At 42.9% G+C, this 24,924-nt stretch overlaps 1 protein-coding gene across 2 annotated transcripts; it reads left to right on the forward strand.

Annotated features, from left to right (window-relative positions):
* On the forward strand, positions 1-6,143 carry LOC8068326 (adenylyl-sulfate kinase 3). 2 transcript variants are annotated; one of them, XM_002449850.2, is made up of 7 exons: positions 1-322; positions 4,598-4,738; positions 4,831-4,980; positions 5,069-5,187; positions 5,306-5,390; positions 5,468-5,514; positions 5,683-6,143. In XM_002449850.2, exons 1-7 carry the CDS (start codon positions 55-57, stop codon positions 5,779-5,781), a joined length of 909 nt encoding a protein of 302 aa, XP_002449895.1. In that variant the 5' UTR covers positions 1-54; the 3' UTR covers positions 5,782-6,143. The 2 variants fall into 2 exon arrangements, with proteins under 2 accessions (XP_002449895.1, XP_021317890.1); XM_021462215.1 differs by lacking the exon at positions 1-322 and adding an exon at positions 1,384-1,720.

The following is a 24,924-nucleotide window of genomic DNA, read 5'->3' on the forward strand; positions in this document are numbered from 1 at the left end:
ACGGCCACCAAACTCCGCCACGTTTCCATAGCGCCGGCCGGCCGGCTAGCCACCATGCTCGCGAAAGCTTCTCCACGGCCGTGCTCCACCGGCGCCGTTGCAGGCGGGGTGCCGAGCGGCGGCGCTGGCCTTGCACGAGGAGGAGCGAGGTGGCCGGCACGACCGAGAGCCGCCGCCAGCGTCAGGCTGGTCGCCGCGAGGCCGGGGAGGAGGAGGAGGACGAGGGTCGTGGCTGCGGCCGCAGGCGAGAGGACAGCGTCTGGGCCGGGGCCGGAGCCGATGATGGTAGAGGCTGCTAATGGATCGTCGTCGGCCGTAGCAGGTACGGTAGTATTATCGTGGCAACTAATTGCATTTTTTTTTGCAAAAGACAAGCCTATTAAATTATCTTACCGTATTTTTCTCTTATAATAAATCAACAAATAATATTTTTAGCTATGACTTTGTGTTGGGTGGTAGCTAGCAGGAAATGGAAACCCAGATTATCGTTTAGTCCGTTCATTCACTGCAGCAGGACTGCGGCAGTATAATATAATTTAACTCACGTTAATAACCGCCAAATAAAAAGTGCCAGTCAACATAGAGAATTGCTTCTCTCTACTGTACCCCAAATTTGACCTACGTACTTAGGCCTTGTTTAGTTTGCGACAATTTTTAGCTTTAGCTACTGTAACACTTTCGTTTGTATTTAGTAATTATTATCTAATCATGGATTAACTAGCTTCAAAAAATTTATATCGCAAATTCCATTGGCCTAGGTCTTTCCTGAGATTAATTTTTTTTCTATTTTAAAAAGCCTATTTCATATTTTTCTAGAAAAATGCTTCCACTGGCAGTTGGCTAAGAGAACCGTCAGTGAAAATCTGTTTTCTAGTTCTCAGTTAACCGCCAGTGCAAAAATTTATTTCTAGTGGACCATATCGCCGGAGGTTACGAAAAACGCTTATAGAAATGTGTTTACAACCGCCATTATTGAGCTTTTTTTCTACTAATGAGACAAACTGTATAATTAGTTTTTACCTTTATCTATATTTAATACTTCATGCATGTGTCTAAAGATTCGATGCGACGTAAAATCTTGAAAATTTTTGAAAACTAAGCCAGACTTTAGCCTTGATCCAAGATTCCAAGCAGTTTGATCCAAGATTCCACTGCAAGCGGACACGGTGACATCATAATTGCTACGCACGTACAACAAGCTTGGCCTGACACGTTGGCACGCACATCTACACCCATCCATACGTACGATCGATGGAGCCGTGTCCGTGCTATATATATATATATATATATATATATATATATATATATATATATATATATATATAGAAGACGTACTCCTTCCAGTTGGACGGCCAGGGCCACCAAACCACGCCACGTTTCCACCGCGCCCGCCAGGCCAGCCAGCCACCACCGTCCACCACCACCATGCTCGCGAGGGCTCCTCCACGGCCGTGCTCCACCGCCGGCGCCGTTAATGCTTCCGGCGACGAGCACAGCACGAGGACGTGGAGGCCCGTTGTTGGCGGCGCTGGCCTCGCCAGCGGACCACCAAGAGCCGCCGCCGGTGGCGTCAGGCTCGTCGCGGTGAGGCACGGGAGGACGACGACGACGACGACGATCGTGGCTGCGGCCGCCGGCGAGAGGCGGGCAGCCGGGCCGGGGACGGAGCCGGTGACGGCGGTGGTGGCTGCTCCTAATGGGTCGTCGTCGGCCGTCGCAGGTGCGGTATAGGTCGCAACCGATTCCGTTTCCTTTTGCAAAAGAGAGAGAATCTGTTTCTTCTGTTATTAGGTGATAGCAGGAAATGCAAACCAAGGATTGTTGAATCGTTTATTCAGTTCATTCAGTGCAGCAGGAGTTTAAAATAATTTGATTTGACTCGGCTTATTAACCGCAAATCAAAAAAGAAAAAAAAAACCACAGTCCACATAAACAAGCTCAAACCGTACTAATCTTACAATGGTTTTCCTTCATAAAGGCTAAACACTATTCCTGCAGAAACTCAAACCATGCGTGATAATCATACATATCGCGTTCCTCGGTTGCGGTTTTGCAACAAACAAACAAATCAGAGTATCACACTGAATCCATGAAACGGAAATGATTGCAGTTTACTAGATTCCGTGACGTTGACAGTGATATTAGCTGTTATTGTTATTGCCACCACTCACCACACCACACCACACTGTCCTCCGTTCGCTGAAACCAGCACAGCTGAAAGTTGCAAAAAAAAAAAATCTTTTACTTCTGGGGATCTGTTACTGAATACATACATACAAGTTGGAAATTGTGTCCCAAGTCTCTGCACAATGATTTAGCTCTGCATGTAACAATTACTATGACTGAAACACAGATCTGTTAGGCCAGTCTCAATGCAAGTTTCATGAGAGTGTCATGCACATTAAATAGGGTGCCACATAAACAAAATTGCTGACTTGGCAGGATCATTAAATGAAGGAGTTTCATTAGATGTGAGAGGAGTTTCATCCCCATGAAACTCTTGTGGCTCAGTTACCTAGTTTACAGTCTTGATAACTGTACCATGAAACTATGCATTGAGACTGCCCTTAGGAAACAATGGAGGCTCTGCAAAGCAGAGTTGCGGGGTCAGTTGGCAAAGGGACGAAGTGTGATCCGAGTCAGGTAGTAGTTCTATCATAATCCACATCATTCTAGTGCTTGTATCTTGGAGCTCGATTGCATCATTATAGTCATCAAGCAGATGAATGCGTAATTAACCTTGACATTAGTACGGCCATTGGTAGGATCTCCTCAGTCCTTTGATTGATTGTACATTTACCAAAGAAGAATGAGAAAGTTGGTGATGAAATTATTGGTTGGGCAGTAGTACTGAGTTGTCATATGTCAGGTTCCCTTAATAAATTGCTTTCCGCAAATTAAGATTTATCAATTTTCATTCTTCAAGGTTGGAAGTGGCATTTTTTTTTCAAAGAATGGAGCACAGATTGTTAGTGAACTTCTGTTTTACTAGCTTGGGTTAGTAGCCTACTTTTGATGGAAATGTTAACGGACTTGCTCATCCTTAAACCAAAAGTGGTACTCATACCACTCATCCTGAAACCAAAAGTGGTACTGATAACGACAGTGCCGCACGGTAGGTGAAGCAGATTTTTCAGTTATGTTCAGACATACCAGATGACCCATGCATGCGGAACACATGACCTATTTTGGTATAAGATCTGTACAGCCCAGAATCCCTGATACGTATTGCATTCAATTGCGATTGCAACAAACAAATGATTCCACTGAATGTACAGGACGAAAATGATTCCAATTTATTAGTAGAGTCCGTGGCGCTGACAGCGAGCTGAGCTGTTAATGCCACCACTCACTCACCACACACTGTCCTCTGTTCCTTGAAACCAGGACAGGGCTGGTACAGACTACATACAGACACACCATGAGCAGCACAACACATCTGAAAATTTCTGAAAAGCCTCTAGTTCAGGGGACGTGTTGCTGAATACGCTTGGCAGGTTGTGTCCCAAGTCTACATCTAGTCATCTACACAAAAAACAATGACTTGCCTGAAACGCGCAGAAATCAGTTTAGGAATCAAGGAAGGCTTTGCAATGCAGAGTTTCAGTGTCAGTTGGCAAGGGGACCAAGTTACTGTCTAGGCAGTTGTTCTATCATAATACTCATCATCATAGTCCTTGTACCTTCGATCTCAATCGCTTTCGAAGCGTCGTACAAGACTGAAAAGAACTGCACGGTTCAGTTCAGGCCATGTCTTAGCTGTTTCTCTCTCTTTTATGTAAACTGTTTTAAGATAGCATCATAGCAAAGGGGTGGCGAGCAGTTTCAGAATACTCTGAAAAAACCTCGCGTTTTGCACGGGTTTGCTCTTCTCGTGCAAACCTGCCTTATACATATTATTGCTTCTCTGCTTATTAATGAAAGCCGGTAAGAGATCTTTCGTAAAAAAAAAAGGTTCAGTTTATGGAAACTGTTGGTCGGTTTGTAATCACTCTAGCCGTTCATCTCAAAAATGACAGCATGTTCAGAGCATTCTCCAGCCTGATTACGTACTGAATGGACCTGCCAGATTCAGTTGAGGTTGCTCATGAATTGAGGTTTATTGTGCTGTCTGTTCTGCTCCGATAGTCCAATGCCTAATTAACCTTGCCATGAACTAGAATAATATATACTGCCATTAGTGGGATCTTGTCACTCCTTTCATTGGTAGTATGTTTAACAATGAATGAGAAAGTTGGTGACCAAATTATTGGTTGGGTGGTAGTACTGAGTTGTCATATGTCAGGTCCCCTTAATTGCAATGGCCATATGTCTCATCCATCACACCTTTATTCAGCAAATTTAAGACTTGCCAGTTTACTTCAAGGCTGAAAGTGGCTTTTTTTTTTCTAGAACGGACCACAGACTTTTACTGAACTTCTGTTTTACTAGCTTGATTTAGTACCCTACTTTTGATAAAAATGTTAATGAAGACATATGAAAGTAGTGAACCCAAGATTTTAGGATGCAGTGTCCCAAGTATGTTAAGGATGACATAATTGACTTTCGTATCACATATATTATGTTTAACATTCTAAGAGTTTCATGGGCTTGATAGGTATCAGCACCCTCTTGACATCGACTGTGGGGAAATCGACAAATATCCTGTGGCATGATTGTCCCATTGGGCAGAACGAGAGACAGAATTTGCTGAACCAGAAGGGTTGTGTTGTGTGGATCACTGGTCTAAGTGGTTCAGGTCTGCATTAGCTGATCATACACGATCTTCATGGTAACAAACAGAATTTGCTGAACCTTTAAAATTTAAGAAGATCCTTACATCTATCACAGGAAAAAGCACGCTCGCATGTGCGCTGAGCCGTGAGTTGCACATTAGAGGCCATCTGACATACGTCCTCGACGGCGATAATCTCAGGCATGGGTTGAACCGGGACCTCAGCTTCAAAGCAGAAGATCGTGCTGAAAACATACGCAGAGTAGGTATGTTCTGTTCTGAAATGTCCCTGCACTTACTCTGTTTTTGCAACTAAGTATTACTATGTACTACTGTTCGTGTGGTTCTTTTCAGGGGAAGTAGCAAAGCTATTCGCAGATGCTGGCCTGATCTGCATTGCTAGCTTGATATCACCTTACAGAAGTGATCGAAGTGCATGTCGCAGTTTACTACCAAAGTCTTCGTTTATAGAGGTATATGCAGGATTCACTTCTGAAGTTGGAGAATTCTGCCTTCTTCCATATGGTATCTATTCTATTTCAGAATTTCAGTTAGAGAGATATATATAGCTTAGAGAAGTACATTTCATAGGTCTTCCTAAACGCTCCACTGGAAGTATGCGAAGCGAGAGATCCAAAAGGCCTGTACAAGCTTGCACGTGCTGGCAGAATCAAAGGTAACAAATGAACCAACCGATTGTCGTTGTCCGCTTACTTGCAAAACTTACCAATAACCAAGGGAAATCACCAACAGGTTTTACTGGCATTGATGATCCTTACGAAGCACCATCCGATTGTGAGGTTAGTAGAAATCATCTACTACCACAACTTTTTCTTCCGTGTCTCTGTACATTAAAAAGATGTTTGTAGTGTTAGCTACACTGAAGAATTAAAGTTTCCCAGTTCAAGGATAACATAATGACTTTAGAGTACTACAGTCTAATGAGATGAACAACTCAATCTTTGCAGATTGTGATCCATTGTAAAGTTGGGGACTGCCCTTCACCTAAATCAATGGCTGATCAAGTTGTGTCATATCTTGAGACGAATGGTTTCCTCCATGACTAGACATGGATGTATATGCAACGCAACACATCTTGTATATAGCAGCAATTGGGGTGGCACTGCCAATGTTACCTATCTGAGTACCCGACGAATGCTAATGAATTATCTAGTTTCTTAAGTCAGATTGATAATTTGGTTCATCAGTTATCAAGAACTTGTTTGTACTGTGGTCTTAGATTGCACACATGTACAGGGTGATGTGTTGCTGACTTGCTGCTTGTGATGCAATGCAAATTGTGGACTGTGGAGGATGATTTGTTTCAGCTGCTGGCAGTGTAATATGATGGTTGGGTCGTGTTGCTTTTTAACACGAAACAAGATATGGCTATGTTCAAGAAAGAGTGCAGCCTGACAAAGTTGCTTAACCGTCCATGCGTGACAAAAATTATTGTAGGTGTTCATTCATATGGGACCAATATTTTCGTTGGTTTTTAACTTTCCCTGATCTTCATGAAAGTACTTTCACCAAACAAAGCTTATGTAACTTTACCGACACTTAAGTACGTATGAACCTTCCGAAAGGCTGATTTCAAAAAATCTATTTCCATGCAGCTCCCAATAACCTTCACCTTATATATAACAATAACCAATCATGACCTATGTTATCTTTATTATTAGATGTTGCCAAAGTAAAAACTATTTCCATGCAGCTCCCAATAACCTTCACCTTATATTATATCATGGTGCCTAGCTACATTCTTTCATAAAATGAAAAACATGATACCTACTTTCTATTAAGTGCATTGTACTTTATATTTAGCTTATTTTCTTTCATATATACTACTGGCTACCTGCATATATACACAAGCTAGCATAACGTGCGCGCGAGAGAAAGGCTGAAAAATATCAGGTACCAGACTGAAAGGAATGAGTGCTAAACATGGGACTGGGAGAACCCCATACGCCCTGGGAATGAGTGACATACAGGAAAACCCATAAACCTCACTGCTTCAGTTACAGTGCCTAATAAGCAATCCTATCTTGTATCTGGTTTAGGGATGGAGTTTGGTGATATGTGTCAGCGCGTTGCTCAAATTCTTCACAGTCTCCAGTTTCTTTACCATGTCCGGCAGGCGGTGGCCCCCAAGTGATTTTGCTCTTGTCCCTTACAGTTCTCTCGGCCCTAGGTCAACGCAGCAAACTGGCAGGCTATGCCCTCATTCTGCAATACAGAGTTTCGGTGTCAGTGGGCAAGGGGATAAGGGCGGTGCAAGTTACTCTCGAGGTAGCAGTTCTATCATAATACTCATCATCATAGTCCTTGTACCTTCGATTTCAATCGCTTTTGCTGTCATACAGGACTGAAGAGAACTGCACGATTCAGTTCACTTCAGGCTAGTAATTTGCCATTTCTTAGCTGTGTTTCTCTCTTTTATGTAAACTGTTTCAGGCTAGTTGATCTGTGGAGACCCAGGGCAAGTAAAATAGAGATTAAGAATAGGTGATATCAGGGACAAGTACATTGAGGATCCAAAACAGATTTGAAGTTTCGCATTTGTCCGATGAACGGGGGCATGCATGTCACTGCCAGAAGAATGAGTAGATGGCAGCGTGCATGGTGGATTGAATCACTCACTTCGTGGCCATAGCCCATGGGTGGCCTCGCTCATGCCCCAAGTCCAGCAGGTGCCCTGTGAGATTCGCCACGAGAACCAAGGAGCCTCGCTTCGGGTTGTTGGTGTCGTCATTGAGGCCCCTTGACCACACCATAACCAGTTGATCCCCTCTAATGGATCATGGTGCCACCTGACAGATATAGCACTGCCACCCGTGCAGCACTCCCTACGCCCGATCACATGAGGACTTCGTTCCAACGGCAAAGATTAGTTTTGGCGGCAATGTTCTTGATCAAGGCATTGAACATGCTACTCATGCGGGCTGTTTGCTAGTTTTCAATTCGTATTGAATTATTAAATTATTACATATATACAAATATTGCTTTGGATGCCATTTCAGTACTAATAGTTTAATATTTCAAGAGATAGTTCTTCTCCAGCGTCTGGTTGTTTTGTCTATCTTTGGACTCCTTTCTAATATAAACTAATGTAATTTTTATTGTAGTACCTACCTTTTGTGCTCAGCTAAATGCCTTTAATAATGTTATAACTAGTGCCCCCTAGCAAATTAAGGACAGTATCTTTTTATTCACTGCACCCAGATTTTTTCAACAATTTGCCATATTGCTCTGTTGCAAATTTCGGGTAGCAGCTTGCCAGAGTCCTCTCACCATATATACACCTCTATCAGCATAGAATAGTTTCCTGTATGTATCACCATTCGCCTGATTTATAGTTCAAGAGAGTGTTGTGTCTCATGACACATGAGGTGATGCTTTCGGTCTTTGTCTGGCTGTACCTATCCGCTCTGCTCTGCCAGCCGGTGTTGTTTGAGTGGCCCAGACAATGAGTGAAGTGCATATCAGGACTGGGTGGAATCAGGAAAATTGAAACAAAATCCCGAGTCAGATTTGGGCGATTACTTCTCAATTAGAGATATGATGGGATTAATAAGCTTCTTCCTGTTACAGGACTATCTGGTAGACAGCAGCCCCGATCCTGATTGCCATTGGTGGAATCGCCCTACCAGTTTTTCAAGCATCGCACCCCCACATAGATCAGCTGGGCTGAGTTTGATTGAAACTAGATGCTAGTATTTCTGATGACCCCAAGTGAAATCTGACGTGCCAGCTCGATAGCTACGACTAACAGACACAAGCAACAGAGTTGCCCAACTGAAATCCCTGAGTCAGATTTTAGGGGCTTTGTACTCAATTCGAGAGATGAGGAAAATCTTGTAGACATGATCCCTGAACCTGATTGCCATTGGTTGAATTACCCAAACCATTCATTAGCGGTGTTGTCTTCCTTTTGAATCAGAAGACATTTTTTTGCTAGTGAATCAGGTGACATGTTACAATTATTTCATTCATAGCCGATACATTGTACGTTTGATCCCCATCTGATGATATGTACAAACAAGTATTAAATACTCATCTTTTCCATGTAGCCAATCGAAACAGCCAGCACATTAAGCTAATGTTGGCTTTAAGAGAAAGCTATAATATTATACCATCCATTTGTCCGTCAAGTCCATGTACACGGTTTCTAGAAATCATATTCCCCTTGTTGCTGTTTGTTTTTGTTTTCGACGTAAAGACAGTCCGGTATACAGATGGGCACCAATGAAGTTTGTCTATTTCTGCATGTTAAATGGTGCTACTACCTTTTGTTTTGCATTTAGTCAAAAAAAAAAAAAAAATCCTTTTGGTTTGCATTTGTACTATGGAGCATTGGACATGTCAAAAATTGAAACATCAAACCACGCGTGTACCTTTCCCATTCACTGCCTTCCATAATCACTTTTTACTAATGTTGTTTGAAAATTTTGAATTCTAAATTGTGAGAAATGCAAACACAAATTTCCTTCGATAAATGATTTCAAGTAAATAAGTTGTCAATACAAAGTTGTACAGCTCTTTGAGATCCATAACTTTGTTTTTTTTTGTAATTTCTCCATTTGAGATCATTAAAAAAAATATGAATTTCAAATTGTGAGGACTTCAAACTGAAATTTAGCAGCATGGACTATTTTTAATGAAAAAGTTATCAACTTCATGTTTGACATATTTTGGAGATCATCGATAACTTCGGTACCAAGATGGCTTTAATTTTATAGGTAGGGAACTCCTAGGAAAAACTACTACCTTTTGTTTGTTACATCCAGAGTTTTCAATAATTTTCTAAATTTCCTTATTGCAGACTTCTAATAGTACCTTGCCAAAGTCCTCGCCCAGCCCTATATATACCACTCTAGGATACCTCATGCATCACCCTTAGCCATTATTCAAATTGTTTGCACGTACTAGACTACTAGTATTATGTCTCACAGCAATATATATTAGTGTCATGACACTGATGAGGAGGAGATTTTAGTATGTGTCAGTCAGGCTACTGCTGCTATCTGAGGAGCAAAATAGGGATCAGGACTAGGTGGCACCAGGAAAAATACAACGAAGACCTTAATGAGATCAAGGAGTCTGGTACTTAATTTGAGATCCGAGAGGATAAGGTTTCTTCCTTACAAAGAAACCTCTCGTAGACGCAACCCGCGAACCTGTTTGCCATCGATGGAACTGCCTGTCTCTAGCCTTCAGCACTGCACTGCCCATTTCATACCAACTGCTTGGTTTGCACATGTTTCCATTGGTTCAGCAAATCAGCATGCGTATCCTGCGTGAAGGACAACTGCCGTGAGAGACCCTGGAGGCCCAGTGACGACGAGCTGAGTGACGCTTGGGAGGCATCCTGGGGAAGCAGTAATCCATTGTGGCTTGGTTGGTGGGCATGCATAGAGGAGAAGGTAGTGGCAGCACGCACACCAACAGCAGAAACAGCACGAGCTGCAGCAGGCATATTAAATTAAAGAAGATATTCGTCACCAGCAACTAGCGCTTGTGATGAAGTCTGGGTGTTGCGGCTTTTCCGAGCAAATAACCTCTTACTTATTTAAAAAAATAGAAACTAATTCGACACTAGTATATACAGAAAAAATTCTCCTTTGCTGAAATTAAAGGGTGCTGGGTTCCTATACATGCAAAGTTGATACTTTGAATAATTCTGAACTATGAATTTGGGTGATCTAAAACATATTACATGCTAACATGTTGCATAAATCAAGTGTGTACATTATGCTAACTTGATTAGAACTACATTGCATAATTGAGAGAGCCTTTCAGTAAAGCATGTAGTATCTCCATCCTGTTGAGCTCATACGTACACTGGACATGTATATTACTATTTCCATCCTGTAATATAACTCGCTTTGGTATTTGAAATTTGTCATGGAATATAGGGGATTTGGGGAACAAAAAAAATAATGTGTACTAAATAAATACTTGATTTAGTACTTGCCATATTTTTGTATAGGGGAACTCAGATTCCACTGTTTAATCATGGAGAATATATATTCATGTTTTAATTAATTAGGAAGTTAAGTGAAGGGTACATGTGTCTATTGCACTCTTCCTTAGTTTTTGCCTTACAATGATTAAATGCGCTATGTTTCAGGATGGAGGGAGTAAGTTGGGCACCTATATGTGTGGATGCATAAAAGAATAGGTAATTTATGTTAACCAAATAAACTACGCCATATTCAAAGTTGCTAATAAAAGGCTTTTTCCATATCCAATAGATCATGCATACATCAATTAGATCAAAAGAAAGACATTTATGTCTATTTTTTTCTTTTTTCTATTTTACTTGGTGCGGTCGCGTCAAATTTCTTCAACATGTGCATGCTTGCTGGCCATGTAAGAGCCGTAAGCAGAGACATCCCAGTGTTAATGTGGGGCCGGCTATACTATTACAAAAATGACTTTTACTTATGCACTCTTTTTCACTCTAGCAATAAACAATTGTAATAAATTACTACAGTAATCAACTCTCCAAGACAGGTAAAAAGGATTGAGGTGACAACAACGTCAACCTCTGAATAATCATCTCTGTTGATCACTGACTGCATAGGCGGGCTACATTATCGGACTCAGTAAATCAGGGAAACGAATTTGGCACCCCACTACTGAGCAAGCTCCCCTCCTCCTCCCTGAATTACATGAAACCGCACAGACAAGAACTCCTGCATTTGTTGGAACAGCATTTATTGGATGTGTCACGACAAGAAGAGCTAGCTAGTAAAAGGCATGCTTGAATGATGGACGGAGTCGCTCACTTGGTGGCCATTGGTGCTCTGGTTCCTGAAGTCTAGATTATATTAGCTTTGTTGTTTTTTTTGCTTGTTTTCAATTAGTAATGAACTGTAAGTTATTTCATAACAATATTGCTTTTGATACAAATTTAGTTATGAAGGACCGAAAACGGCGACCAGAGAGGGTGAATGGGAGCCTCAAAATTCTTTCAAAACTTTTGGTCCATGGCTCGCAAATAACCTAAAAAAACACTCACCAAAGATGTGAGATATACGTGCTAACTAGTACACACGTGAAGTCTTAGGCACACCTAAAAGTGCTTGAGCACCGATGAAAACAAACTCTTAAAGAAACTGATCAAATTGCACAAAACTGAAGGTGGCGGACTATCCGCACAGTACCTCGGACAGTCTGCTACAGTACTGTAGCAGTTAAAAAAATTAGAAACGCGAACTTGCTAGACTAGTTCTGAGTCTTGGCGAAAAAATGAATGACAAACTGCCCACGACTTGGTGCCGGACTGTCCGCACTTCAAAAACCAGAAAACACTCACAAAGCAAATTCTGCTCCTGTTGAACCCCGATTGGCGGACTGTCCACGAATCGCACAGAGAGCAGAAAACAAGCGATTTCAAATCGCCTCCTCCTTCAATCCTCCCAATTTGCAACCAAATCAACACCAACTGTCACCAAACTTTGTGAGCATGATCACAAGGCAGTAGGAGAGCTATCTCTAAGATATCATCACCCAATTTGAAGTCAAAACACGGAAAATCGAAAGGGAAAGGGAAAAAGGGGTTTCTTGAACCCTAGCCACGAAATCAACCTGTTCTGCGAGCTCGTGAGGAATTGGTTGAAATCCTTCAGTGGAAAGGCTCAACTCACATCATAGCTCAAGCCAACTCAAAAAGAATGAATCAAATCAGTCTCAAAATAGTGAATCGAGGCTAGAATGAGAAGGGAGAGAGCAAGAACACGAAGAACACCAACGCGATTCACAAAAGCATCTCACAAATTCAATCCCGGAGGAGACGAGGAGGTTAAGGCCTCTATTCTCGCAGGAAATCTCAGTGCTTACACAAATTCTTGGATTTGTGGACCTCTCTCTCACTAGAAACCCTAAGGGGAGGGAAGACAGCTAGGGCAAGGAAAAATAAAATGGAGGAGGTGAGATGACTTGGGGCTGCCATCTCTTATTTATGGGCCTATTACATATTCCTCATTTGTCCCTAAATATTTTGGAGCGAACTAGCTAGGCACAAGGGCATTCTAGTCCAACTCGACATAGTTTTCCATCTAGCGGCCACCGCGCCCCTCATGAGGTAGCTTCGCCTCGATGCGAACTCCTTGATGCCGCCACGTGCCGTCCATTCCTCCTTAGAACCTCCACCCGTGTTTTGAGGTCCAAAGCCGCAAAACCCGCCTCGAGTAGCGTACTCCATATGCGTCCCCCGCTGCTCGACATGTGTCACCACCATCCTCGACCGACCGGCCCGCCATGTATTCCTGAGCCTCACTCGACTCGCACGTCCGCTATCTTGACTTAGTCAACACAATCACTCTCATGTTCACTTGCGCTTGTCGATGTCCTAGGTGTCAGCCACCACGACTGGTCACCCTGCCTCCTGGTCTGTCAGTCCAAGCCTCACATCCGTCCTTCACCACTCCGGGTCCATCGGCACGACACGTCTCTACTTGACCTTCACCTCGTCGTCGACCACCATCTTCGAGCTCCACAGCCGCACACTACAAACCAAGAGACATGTCGCACGACCCAACTCACGCCAAAGGTTAGTCACCAACTCAACCTAGGTCGTGGATCACGTCGACAATAACTCATGGACTTTGACAAGGTTCGACAATCACCCATGGACTTTGAAAAGGAGGACACTGTCTTGTGGCCTGGATCAAGGTTTGTCGCCCACCAGAGCTTGGAGGCCTGGGAATTTCAGAACTTAAAACTCTTGGCTGGTCTCTCCGCATGAGATGGGCTTGGCTGCAGAAAGCAGAGCCTCATCGTCCTTGGGCTGCTCTCCCAAATCAGTTGCCTGACCAAGTGAAAGACTTCTTCTCTGTGGCAGTTGCTTCTGAAATTGGAGACGGTGCAAATACTCTTTTCTGGTCGGACCGGTGGCTCCATGGGCAATGCATTGCTGACCTTGCACCTCGCCTTTTTGCGGCTGTTTCCAAAAGGAGGGTCAAACGGCGCTCGGTCCGGGACGCCCTCTCTTCCCAGGCTTGGATTTCAGACATTCAGGGAGCTCGTACAGTCGGTGTGTTGGTGGAATTTCTTCAATTATGTGATGTTTTGATGGACTTTCAGCTGCAGCCTGAGGTTGAGGATAGACATATATGGAGGCTCTCTTCTAATGGAATATACTCGGCTAAGTCGGTATATGATGGTTTCTTCTTGGGGTCTACTCTTTTTGGACCATGGGAAAGAATCTGGAAATCTTGGGCTCCACCCAAGTGTCGCTTCTTTTTATGGTTGGTCGCGCACAACGCGTGCTGGACAGCTGATCGACTCGCACGTCGTGGATTGCCTCATCCTGAGTGCTGTCCCCTTTGTGACCAAGAAGAGGAGACCATAGACAATCTCCTTGTGAATTGTGTGTTTGCAAGAGAATTCTGGTTCTTTCTATTCCGACAAGTCGGTCTCCAAAACTTGTCCCCTCAATCTCCTGATCTATCCTTCCATGCTTGGTGGGATGATGCTAGCAGCATCTCCGAGGTCGGATTGAAGAGGCAAGGAGTCAATTCACTTATCATTCTTGGAGCTTGGACTATTTGGAACCATCGTAATAGTTGTGTTTTTGATGGAGCGGCCCCGAACCTTGCCAAAGCGCTCATCTTGGCTGGCGAGGAACGCCGCCTGTGGTCTATGGCTGGGGCTCGAGGGCTTTCTTTTTTGGCTGCCCTCCTCCCTGGTAGTTAGAGTGTCTAGCTCAGTCGTGGTCGTCTTATGTTTTGGTGTCTCCGGCTCGAATGTAATCCTAGAGTCTGTTTGTGTGGGTGTGTGTGTGTGGGTTTGTGTGGTGTTGTATGGGCTCTTGCCCTTTATTCTCTTCTTAATATAATGAAGCGCAGCTCTCCTGCGTTTTCGAGAAAAAAAAAAAGCTTGTCAAAGTCCTCTCGCTATATATACCACATTACCACTCCATAAGCATATTGCAGTTTCCTGCCTCCCCATTAGCCTGAGTAACAGTGTAAGATCTTGTTGATAGTGCTCGCTACCTAGTATTACTATATATTACGCCTCATGACACACGCAGGAGGAGATGCTTTCGGTCTCTATCTGGCTATACGTATCAACTCTGCTCTGCCAGCAGGTGTTGTTTGAGTGGCCCAGACAATGAGTTAAGTGTAGATCAGGACTGGGTGGCTTCATGAAAAATGAACAGAAATCTCGAGTCACATTTAGGGGCTTATTACTCAATTTGAGGTATGAAAGGGATTAAGCTTCTTCCTGGATCTGCAAAGTATAGTAGGTAGGAGCCCCGAACCTGATTGCCATCGGTGGAATTGCCCAACTCTTTCTTCATCCACTGCACCGACACATGGATCAGCTGGGTTTGATTGACACAAAATACCAGTAGTTGTGATGACTCTAGGAGAAACCGGCAGCTCAAGCTCAGCAGATATGGACTATCTGACGCAATCGAGCAGTCCCAAAGAAGCAAGGATGGTGTGGTTATCCAGCACAATGGAACAAGTGGCTCCTGCCGCTAACTGTAGTAATATACTGCATGCTTGGTCCCAAGCCTGATGGCTATGCCTGATCAAATCTTTGTCCAAGATCCTGTCACAGTCACTACAGGAAAGCCGAACTTTGCCGAGTGTTAAATTCTTTGCCGAGTGCTAAATGTCGGGCACTCGGCAAAGAGCCTCTTTGCCGAGTGCCGCACTCGGCAAAGCTAGGCTCTCGGCAAAGAGGCTCGACATTCTGTTCAGCAATTTGCCTCGGGGTAAAATGGTTTCTGTTCATGACATTGGAGTGCAAACATATATTGCAGAACAAGTGTTGTCTGGGATTGAAGCATGGTGGTTTAATTGGTTCATGATAGATGATGCATTTTATATTAAGGTAAAGAATACTAGAATGGTTTTCGCATCAGTCTACATGTGAACTGTAAACTGTTGTACATCATATGGACGGGGTGTGACTCATATGCCGTGTGAGTGATCATAAAAAACAAAAATATAGGAAACACCGGCACATGTAAATCCGATTGGAGAAATAATTATGATGTTATCCCTAAACATCAAATCATTTAAAAAATAACGAACAATATAATAGAAGAGTAGTATGAGGCAGTAGGCAACCGTGACTCCATGAGCTTATCCATTTTTTTTTCTAGTGACTGATGTATTGCTTCTCTCTCCTCAGTGCATCCTCTCATTCCGCTTCAGCACACATGAAAGATCCTGGTCCTGCCACTTGGACTTGTTGTTTTGACGCAGTTGAGGTGGAGATGTAGCAGGCAGCAGCTTTGCGTCGTGTGAGGCCGCAGGGTTTGCTTCATATCCTATAGCAGCACACTGCCAGCAGGAGATGGAGCTGCGTGGGGGCCGGACAGGGTGGATAGCTGAGCGTTCAAGCAGCTCGCCGCTACCAGAGAAGACGATGGAGCCGTGTTGATCCGACAGGGGTGGTAGCTCGCTGCTGTTGCAGGAGACAGAGCCGCATGGGGCCAGCAGGGGTTGATGCGAACGATCTGGCAGCTTGGGTGCTTTCAATCTGTGGCATGGAGGCTACGACTTAGTCGATATATATGGTACCCATTATGCTTTGCATTAGCGGACAAAATTGCATCGATCCTATGCTACAGGGAGAAAAACAAAGGATAGAGCCATCTAAATACTGCAGAACATAGGGGATGCAAGAGAAGTATGAATAATCTCTACCCTACTAATGCACCAACTTTTTCTTTGCTAAACCTACACGAAAAAACATCCCTACTGAGGAGCGTCCAAACCATCCACCCAGAAAAGTGTACCCAGAAAAACAACACATTCAAAATGAACTGTCCAGATTTACTTGTAAACCATCTCTCTCATTCCTCACTCAAATCTAACAGTCGAGATTATGTGTATCGACCTCTAGGCCTCTCCCATCTCCCACGCCCACGCGCAGACCAATACGACTGCACCCGACAGCTGCGGTTCGATCCCTCACTTCCACATGTTGTTTTTTTTCTTTTTCGCTCCATTGAGTACAGAACATTATCCACCTCACAAATTCCTCCTCTCGCCCATGCTCAGTACCAGGGACTAGAGTTCGAACCCTAACCGCCCAGCACTAGGGAGCCGCCGCCGCCGGTGGGAGGGGTCGCCGTTGCCATGGGAGTCACCCATCGTGGGGCCTCCTGCCACCGTGGTGTCAAAGGGAGATGCGCGAGGTTGGCCACGCGCCACCCGTGGGCGCAGGGCCACGCGAGGAAGGCCGAGCGGCGAGCCAGGCTCCATTTGTCGAGAGCCAGGCGGTTGCCGCCACAACAAGCTCGATGAGTCCCGTGTCAGCGAGATCATCATCGAAGCCATCGACATCGAGCGCGAGTTCATCTGCAACGCACTGGTTCGAATGAACGGCAGGCTCATGAGCCAGTACATCGGCTTCATTGCCGACTACCTACTCATGGCACTGGAGCACAAGAAGATGTACGACGTCGCTAACCCCTTCGACTGGATGGAGCTCATCTCACTGCAGGGCAAAGACCAACTTCTCTGAGAAATGCATCGGGGACTACCAGAAGGCGTCCGTAATGTCTATCCTCAGTGGTGATGCTGCTGCGAACCATATCTTCAGCATCAACTAGGACCTATGAGTTGAAATTTGTGATTGCGTGTTTAATTTATTGCAATGATAATCCCATAAGTATAACCTTATTGTGCTTTTCTTGCATGCTAGATGTAGTAGAGGTAATTAGTATTCTGGATGATGCAACAGATGGTGTTTCAGTTGCTGTGTTATTAGGCCCTGTTCGTCTCGTAATAACATCTCAATGCAACATTTGTTCTTAAGTTGCTGGGCTCATGGTGTCTGGTGCAATGCCTGTGACTGAATACACTTAACCATACAGAGATTCTAGCTGTACATGAAACTATAAATTTTAGCAATTTCTGCAACTCTAGAATTTAGCACGATATTATATCTGAGATATTGGGTCTTGTTTTTCATCCATATAGGAAATGCAATACTGTTTCGCTTTGATCTTGCGAGTGATTGGTTCATTTTTCAGGTTATGTGTGCAGATTAGTTGACCCAGAGGATGTGGTGCAAAATTACTGGATATTGAGAGGCCCATACATGACGTCCAGATTTGGGACACAGTTTGTCCTGCTCCTCTCTTCTATTCCTTTTTCTCCCTTTCGTGGTGTTGTTTACCCTCTGTGCACAATTTGCAGTTTGAAGCAACAGTAGCTATAGGAATTTCAAAATGAATCAGAAACAAGGCAATTAAGTATTAGCCATTGAGATCCTTAATTTCTTCATGCATCATGGTTGGACAAATTCTACATGTATGTATTATCACTCACCTTTGCTAACTTTCCACCTGTCAGATTTTAAAAAAATGGCATTGTGTCCAATTGTATGTTGCTTAGTAAGAATCCTGAAGATTTGCATCATTATAGTTTTGTCTTTGTGCTAATTGTTTAGTGACCATACTGAATGCAAATCTTGGATGATAATACAAAAAACACTGGTGTGATCACAGACATGAATCCCCATCGCAGTTTCTCATGAATGCCTGAACTAACCTGTTACATACAACTTCTGTTCTAAACTGCTTATACCGACAGATGATGTATATATTTTCATGGTTCTCATACCAACAAGTTAGGGTGTAATTTCACACAAGAATCTTGATTGTTGGTGGCAGCCTGCTAAAATTTACAACGAGTGTGTCAGCTGTGCATGTCCTTCATTTCCAGTTTATGTATTTTTGTGTCTCGGCATCTAAATCTGAATTTCTGAATGAGATAGCAGGTTTAGAACAGAAAGGTTCTTTTTTTGAACTGCTTCAATGTTTGCCATCTAATACTGCAGCTTTTGTAATGCAACTGTACTGTATTTCCTTTGAAAGTCCAACATGGCAACATGTAAGTCGCTGTGAATTATTTTTAGATTAAGATTGGAGATGAATTTACATTGGCCTGACCTAATTTGCTCTTGGTTTTATATATATATATATATAAAAGTCCCAATATGCTAGATAGTGAGTTGATTAAACTAATTTTCCACCCCAGGGCAGAGGAGGAAGGAGCATATGCGAATGTGGACTCAGCATCGGCTACTGGACTCCTCCGCGCCGCACAGCTTAGGTTTGCCTTGTCAGGGTTACATCAAAATCTGGTGCTGCAGGTTTGATTTGGAGCAATTGAACCAAGCAATTCAAATGAGTCTTTTCGTACCTGATTGTAGGACTGTTGGCTGATCGCGAGCATCCATGGACAAAAGTGCCACGAAATCATTTGACACAACAATGGTCTTGGCCATTTGGTCCTCAGGGCAATACTGTAACTGTAGATAAAATTCTTGTTTGAGCTTGCATTAAGCATAAAACATGATATTAGGATTCAAGATATGGAAAGTGACAGATTACTCATCCATCATGCGGACAGTCCATTAAGCTACATGGGGTCCTAATTGTATCAATAGTTTGTTTCAAAAAAAAAATTGTATCAATAGTTAATTTTTTGTGCTGTTTTTTGAAATATTTCAGGAACTAAATTGAGACTATATTTACATGGCATGTTGCTTTCTTCTAAGATGTCAATATGGTTTGTCACCGTAGCGTTAGCACGGGCATTAAACTAGTGAAGGTTAATGGCAGAAGGGGAAGCGATGAGATCATGGTAGAAGGAGGCTGACATGTGCCATATATGGAAGTGAATGAGATGCATTGATATTTCTGAAAACTGTTATCCACTGTGCAAGGATTAGAAATGGAGGGTGCCGCACGGATGAATAGATGGAACTCGAATTAGCAATGAATGAATGAGCCTTAGTGGGAGAATGCAGTTTTTGTGCGACTGTGGGCTAGTGGGGCATGATGGATTAAGGAGATGCTAGAGAATTAGGCTAGTGAGGTTTTGCTTTATATGAGCTATACATTTGGCTTCGCTGCTGCGGTACTGCCTAATAAACCGAACAATAATGCATCATGGGTGCCCAGCCTATATATATCAATTCCAAAAGCCTGAATATGTAATCCATTCAGCTGATGGTTCTTTTTTTCTCGATCGGAAGGGGCAAACATGCATTTGATAGCTAGCGCTATTTGCACGAAGACTATATGGCATTGAGAAGGAGAGGCACCAGGAAAAGCCTAAATCCTTACATCCATACACAGCTCACATGGTATCTGGGTCGATGATCAGAGCTTGTTTGATTAGTATGTTCTTGGTTAACTCGTTGGCTGGGGTAAAATTCGTTGGTCGCTGCGGCACCAGGAGAGCGTGGCGGTCGTCGAGCACGAGGTGCTGCGTGGCTGGGGCCTGCGAGCTCGGCCACCACCCTAGCGCAAGCTGCCACGGCCGCCTCTGGTGTGCGGATGCCCCGGGAAACAAAGATGCTGCAGGCTACATTTGCACAGGTTAAACTTTGGTAACATAATTTTGCTACCAAAAAAAGAAGATGCAAAAGTGATTCAACAATATAGGCCTATTTGCCTGCTGAATGTCTCTTTCAAAATTTTCACAAAAGTTGCCACAAACAGACTAACTACAGTGGCACAAAAAATTATAAGCCCCACACAAACGTCTTTTTTACCAGGCAGGAACATAATGGAGGGGGCGGTCATTTTACATGAAACCTTGCATGAACTAAATTATAAGAAACAGGATGGGATCATCCTAAAACTAGATTTTGAAAAGGCATATGATAAAGTAAATTGGAACTTCCTACAACAAACCCTTAGAATGAAGGGGTTCTCCCCAAACCTGGTGCTAGTGGGTAGAGCAATTCACTAAAGGCGGTAAAGTGAATATTAAGGTCAATGACCAATTAGGGTCCTACTTCCAAACAAAAAAAGGTTTGAGACAAGGGGACCCATTGTCGCCAATTCAATTCAATATAGTGGTAGACATGTTGGCCATATTGATCAACAGAGCGAAACGAATTGGCCAAGTGTAAGGCGTCATCCCGCATCTGATCCAAGATGGGTTATCCATCTTGCAATATGCGGATGACACGGTTATCTTTATGAGTCATGATTTTCAGAAGGCTATCAATATGAAATTGATACTGACCACCTTTGAAAAATTATCAGGTCTTAAGATTAACTTCCACAAGAGCGAACTGTTTTGTTTTGGGAAGGCAAGGGAACACGAGCAATACTACACACAACTCTTTGGGTGTGATGTAGGCAGGCTTCCATTTCGTTACCTAGCCTTACCAATGTCCTCACAAAAATTGAGTAATAAGGACTGGGAAGAAATTGAAAATAGAATTGAGAAGCGGCTCAGTGGATGGAAAGGAAAGATGTTGTCTTCCGGTGGCAGACTAGTACTGATTAATTCAGTTATATCCAGCTTACTGATGTTCATGTTGTCTTTCTTTGAGATCCAACGTGGGGTGTTAGAAAAGATAGATTGCTACAGATCACGCTTCTATTGGCAAAACGATCAACATAAAATAAAATATAGATTGCTCAAATGGGAGGTGCTTTGCCAACCAAAACTACAGGGAGGACTTGGTATGCAGAACTTAGACATTAAGAATAAATGTTTGTTGAGTAAATGGCTTTTTAAACTGTTAAATGAAGAGGGTATGTGGCAAGAATTGGTGAGAAATAAATATTTAAAAAACAAACCGTTAGGGGCCTGTGTTAAAAAGGCGTCTGATTCTCACTTTTGGAAAGGATTGATGAATGTTAAAGAGACCTTTATGACTCTAGGGTCTTTCAAAGTGGGAGATGGTTCGCAGGTTCGTTTCTGGGAAGACAAATGGCTTGGAAACCAACCACTTAAAGAGAGGTTCCCGGCTCTTTTTCATCTAGTAAGAAGGAAACAGGATACTGTGTCCAATAAGCTCAGTTCGGTCCCGCTAAATATCTCTTTTCGTAGAAACTTAGTTGGGAGGAATATGAGGGATTGGCATAGAATCGTTAATTCTTTACTAGAGGTGAACCTCCAGGAGGGTACAAATACCTTCAGTTGGTCGCTACATTCATCAGGGAGATTCTCAGTAAAATCTATGTATGCCGCTCTAATTAATAATGGTGTTAGAGTGTCACAGGATATCTAGCATGTAAAGATACCTACAAAAATTAAAATATTTTTGTGGTACCTAAAACTAGGTGTAACCTTAACTAAAGATAACCTAGCTAGGCGAAATTGGGAGGGAGATAAAAGGTGTGGCTTTTGCTACTTACCAGAATCTATCCAACACCTTTTTCTCGATTGTTACTATGCAAAATTCCTGTGGCGTGTGGTTCATTTATTTTTTGGTATTCCACCTCCCCATACTATTGATGATTTATTTAATCATTGGTCAAAAGTGGGAAGTGGTAATCAAAATAATTTGATGTTAATAGCAGCAGCCGCCCTTTGTTGGTCAATCTGGCTCACGAGAAATGAAGTGGTATTTGACAAAGGTAGACCAAAAATTTTTTTGCAGGTTCTATTTAGGGGAACACATTGGCTACGCCAGTGGGCAAAGCTACAAAGGTGTGAAGATTTCAAGAATCAGCCAATCCAAGTCTGTCAACATATCGAAGTTGCTGCCCTCCGCTTCTTTGGTTCTAATGGATGGTCTACAGCTTCTGTTTTTTTGAGGTTGTCAGAACGTGGTTAATTTTTGAATTTCTTGAGCGTGGTTTGTGTAATAAGAGGCCTGATTCTACTTCGGTAGATGAAGCCGGATTTTTATCTATTATCTAAAAAAATGGAAAGAAGTCGACAAAAAAAAGAAGAAAATGAAAGCAAAGGGGAATATAGTCATTTTATTCGTCAGGTGTCCTATGTGAGGCTGTTTTGTCAAACATGTCTCTAAAAGAACTTTAGATTCACTAGTGAAGCTGAGCTGTGCCAAATAGAGCCCTAAGGTCTATATACTAAGATATGCACTGCGCTGATTCTTTTGAGGATTATTGATGATGATGATGATAGGCAAGAGGAGAAACATGTCATAGCTTCGAAATGCATGCAAACTACAGTGATGCACTATTTTGTTTTGCTAGGTAGCCTGAAAGGCCTGAAATGTGACAATGTGGACATGAATCCACCACCATGGATAGCATTGCTTCGAATCCATGAAACTGCATGCCAATATTTTTTCTGCCGTGTCCTCGCTTCACCAAATTATAGTAACATGATATAAGATGTCTACAGATGATCGACTGTGCACAATCAACAGACACCTTTTTTTATTGTATGAAAACAAAGGGACAAGAATATTACACTACTATGAAGCCAAATTAATGAAACGGTAAAAGCTTATTTTAGTCAACGTTTGTCTCGGGCAGCTGTATATGTGTCTCAAGAAATTAGAATTTTTAGAGATGATAAATCTACTAATCGCACCTAGAAATGAACTTTTTGGGATATTTGAATCAAGGACAGCCTCTACTAATGGATTAAAAATAAAATAAAACGTTCGCAGGAAAAAAGTCACCCCAGTCCCACTCCGCCAGCAAGGGCAATTGGCTAAGTAAATTCAAGTGTATATGCTGTTGGACAATTTCGAGGAAAAAAACAACAGCCCCATAGTTTATCGTAGTGCATGCGTGAGCACTGAGCACATTGAAAAGAGGGAGAGATGCAGGAGTGTACTTAGTGCTCTGTTTTTCAGGAGCTACTGAAAGTCTTACCAACTTCTGCTATGGTTTTCATCTGCATTTGAAATAATTTGACTTTTGCTGCTATGAACAAGTACTGCCTACACTCACTACTACAGAAGAAGCCTTTGGACGATTGCCAAAATCGCCAATAGTCTCGACAATTTTGGTCTCCGGGATTAAAGACACCTTTAGTTCCGGCCCGTAACACGCGCCGGAACTAAAGGGTCCTGCCCAACGGCTGCCTAACGGTTACCTGTCAGAGCTGTCGGGGCAGGGACGACCCTTTAGTCCCGGCTCATGTTACGGTCCGGAACTAAAGGTGTCCCATTAGTCCCGGGGCAAGCCACCAGCCGGGACTAAAGATTTAGCCCCGGTTGGTGGCTTGCTCCGGGACTAAAGGGACCCCTTTTAGTCCCTGTTCTTTCTTCAGCCTGGGACTAAAAGCCCACGCTATAAATCACGGTCACTTCTTCCTAGTCGAGACCAAGCCTATTCAAATTTCAGTGAGCCGTTTTTGCTTGTTCTTCCTCTTGCCATTGCTAGTTCTTGCTTCTTCTTTATCTCCAGCGCCCATTGGTGATCATCTTTGACGCCGCCATCGTTTCCCTCGGTCTAGGGGCAACTAACTTCATCCTCCCTTGTCATTTTCATGTTGTTTTTGTCTTTGTGATATCGCCGTCATTTTTCTGAGCTCAAATTTAATAGTTATAGTTTGAATCGACGTCACCGGCGCCCATTGGTGATCTTCTTCAACTTCGCCATCGACTCTTCGTGTTTATAGGTAACTAGCTTCATCCTCCAATGTAAAAAAAGTCTTAAATAATTAATTATTACATAATATCTTTACAACCCACTATCAAGTAGGCACAACAGTGAACCGCTTTTGACATGTCATTACAATCCTTTTAATAATCACCTCACATGTCCTCAATTTCGGCGTCATTGGCATTGTTGATGTTGAGCAGCAGGAAGCCAGGAACAACTTCTTGATGTTGTCATGCAGCGCCAGCAGGAGAAACAACGAGCTCCTTTTTAGCGTCATCGTGATGGCCTCAAGGTAGGCGACGAAGGAGACCCTGTGGGCGTGCTCGTCCATGACATGCTCGTATAGAGTCATGTTCATGCCGTGGTAGCTGCAGCCGTCGTCGATGCCCCATCGATGGCACAAGACTTAACACAAGACTGTATTTTTAGTTTGTAGTCTATCAAATAATAAATATATATACGCACATTTTGAGTTGATATATCTTTAGTCATTGCTACTCCCATATTGTGCAGATAAGTTTTTCCAATATCTTCTGAATACAGCCCATCGTGCAAATGCTTCTGGTATTATTCTCTCTAGACTTATCATCAATAGAGTATTTGGACACATCATTATTCATGACTGAGGCAGAAAATTCCAGGAATGACTCAAAGCCCTCGATGCACTTTGCCACAAAATCAATTCTTCATATGACATATCATACACACAATGAGATAATATGACGCCCACATGCTCTTCTGTCAAGCCAAGAAACAACTGTGGTCTAACCTTGTCATAGGTGTTAAGTCTTGTGTCATAATCTAGTTGTTAGGTGTTAAGTCTATACATATACATATCTATATATTTTATTCATTGTATATATATATTTCTATATGAGTAGATGTAACTTGATAT

This window comes from Sorghum bicolor, chromosome 5 (assembly GCF_000003195.3).
Source record: "Sorghum bicolor cultivar BTx623 chromosome 5, Sorghum_bicolor_NCBIv3, whole genome shotgun sequence".
Classification (NCBI taxonomy): Eukaryota; Viridiplantae; Streptophyta; class Magnoliopsida; order Poales; family Poaceae; genus Sorghum; species Sorghum bicolor.

Bases quoted from the DNA above. Each gene is read 5' to 3' on its own strand.
- LOC8068326 (XM_021462215.1), top strand. From the start codon at position 1,426: ATGCTCGCGAGGGCTCCTCCACGGCCGTGCTCCACCGCCGGCGCCGTT. The intron at 1,721-4,597 runs GTGCGGTATAGG...TGGGCTTGATAG, and splicing joins GTCGTCGTCGGCCGTCGCAG to GTATCAGCACCCTCTTGACA. The intron at 5,188-5,305 runs GTATATGCAGGA...TACATTTCATAG, and splicing joins CAAAGTCTTCGTTTATAGAG to GTCTTCCTAAACGCTCCACT.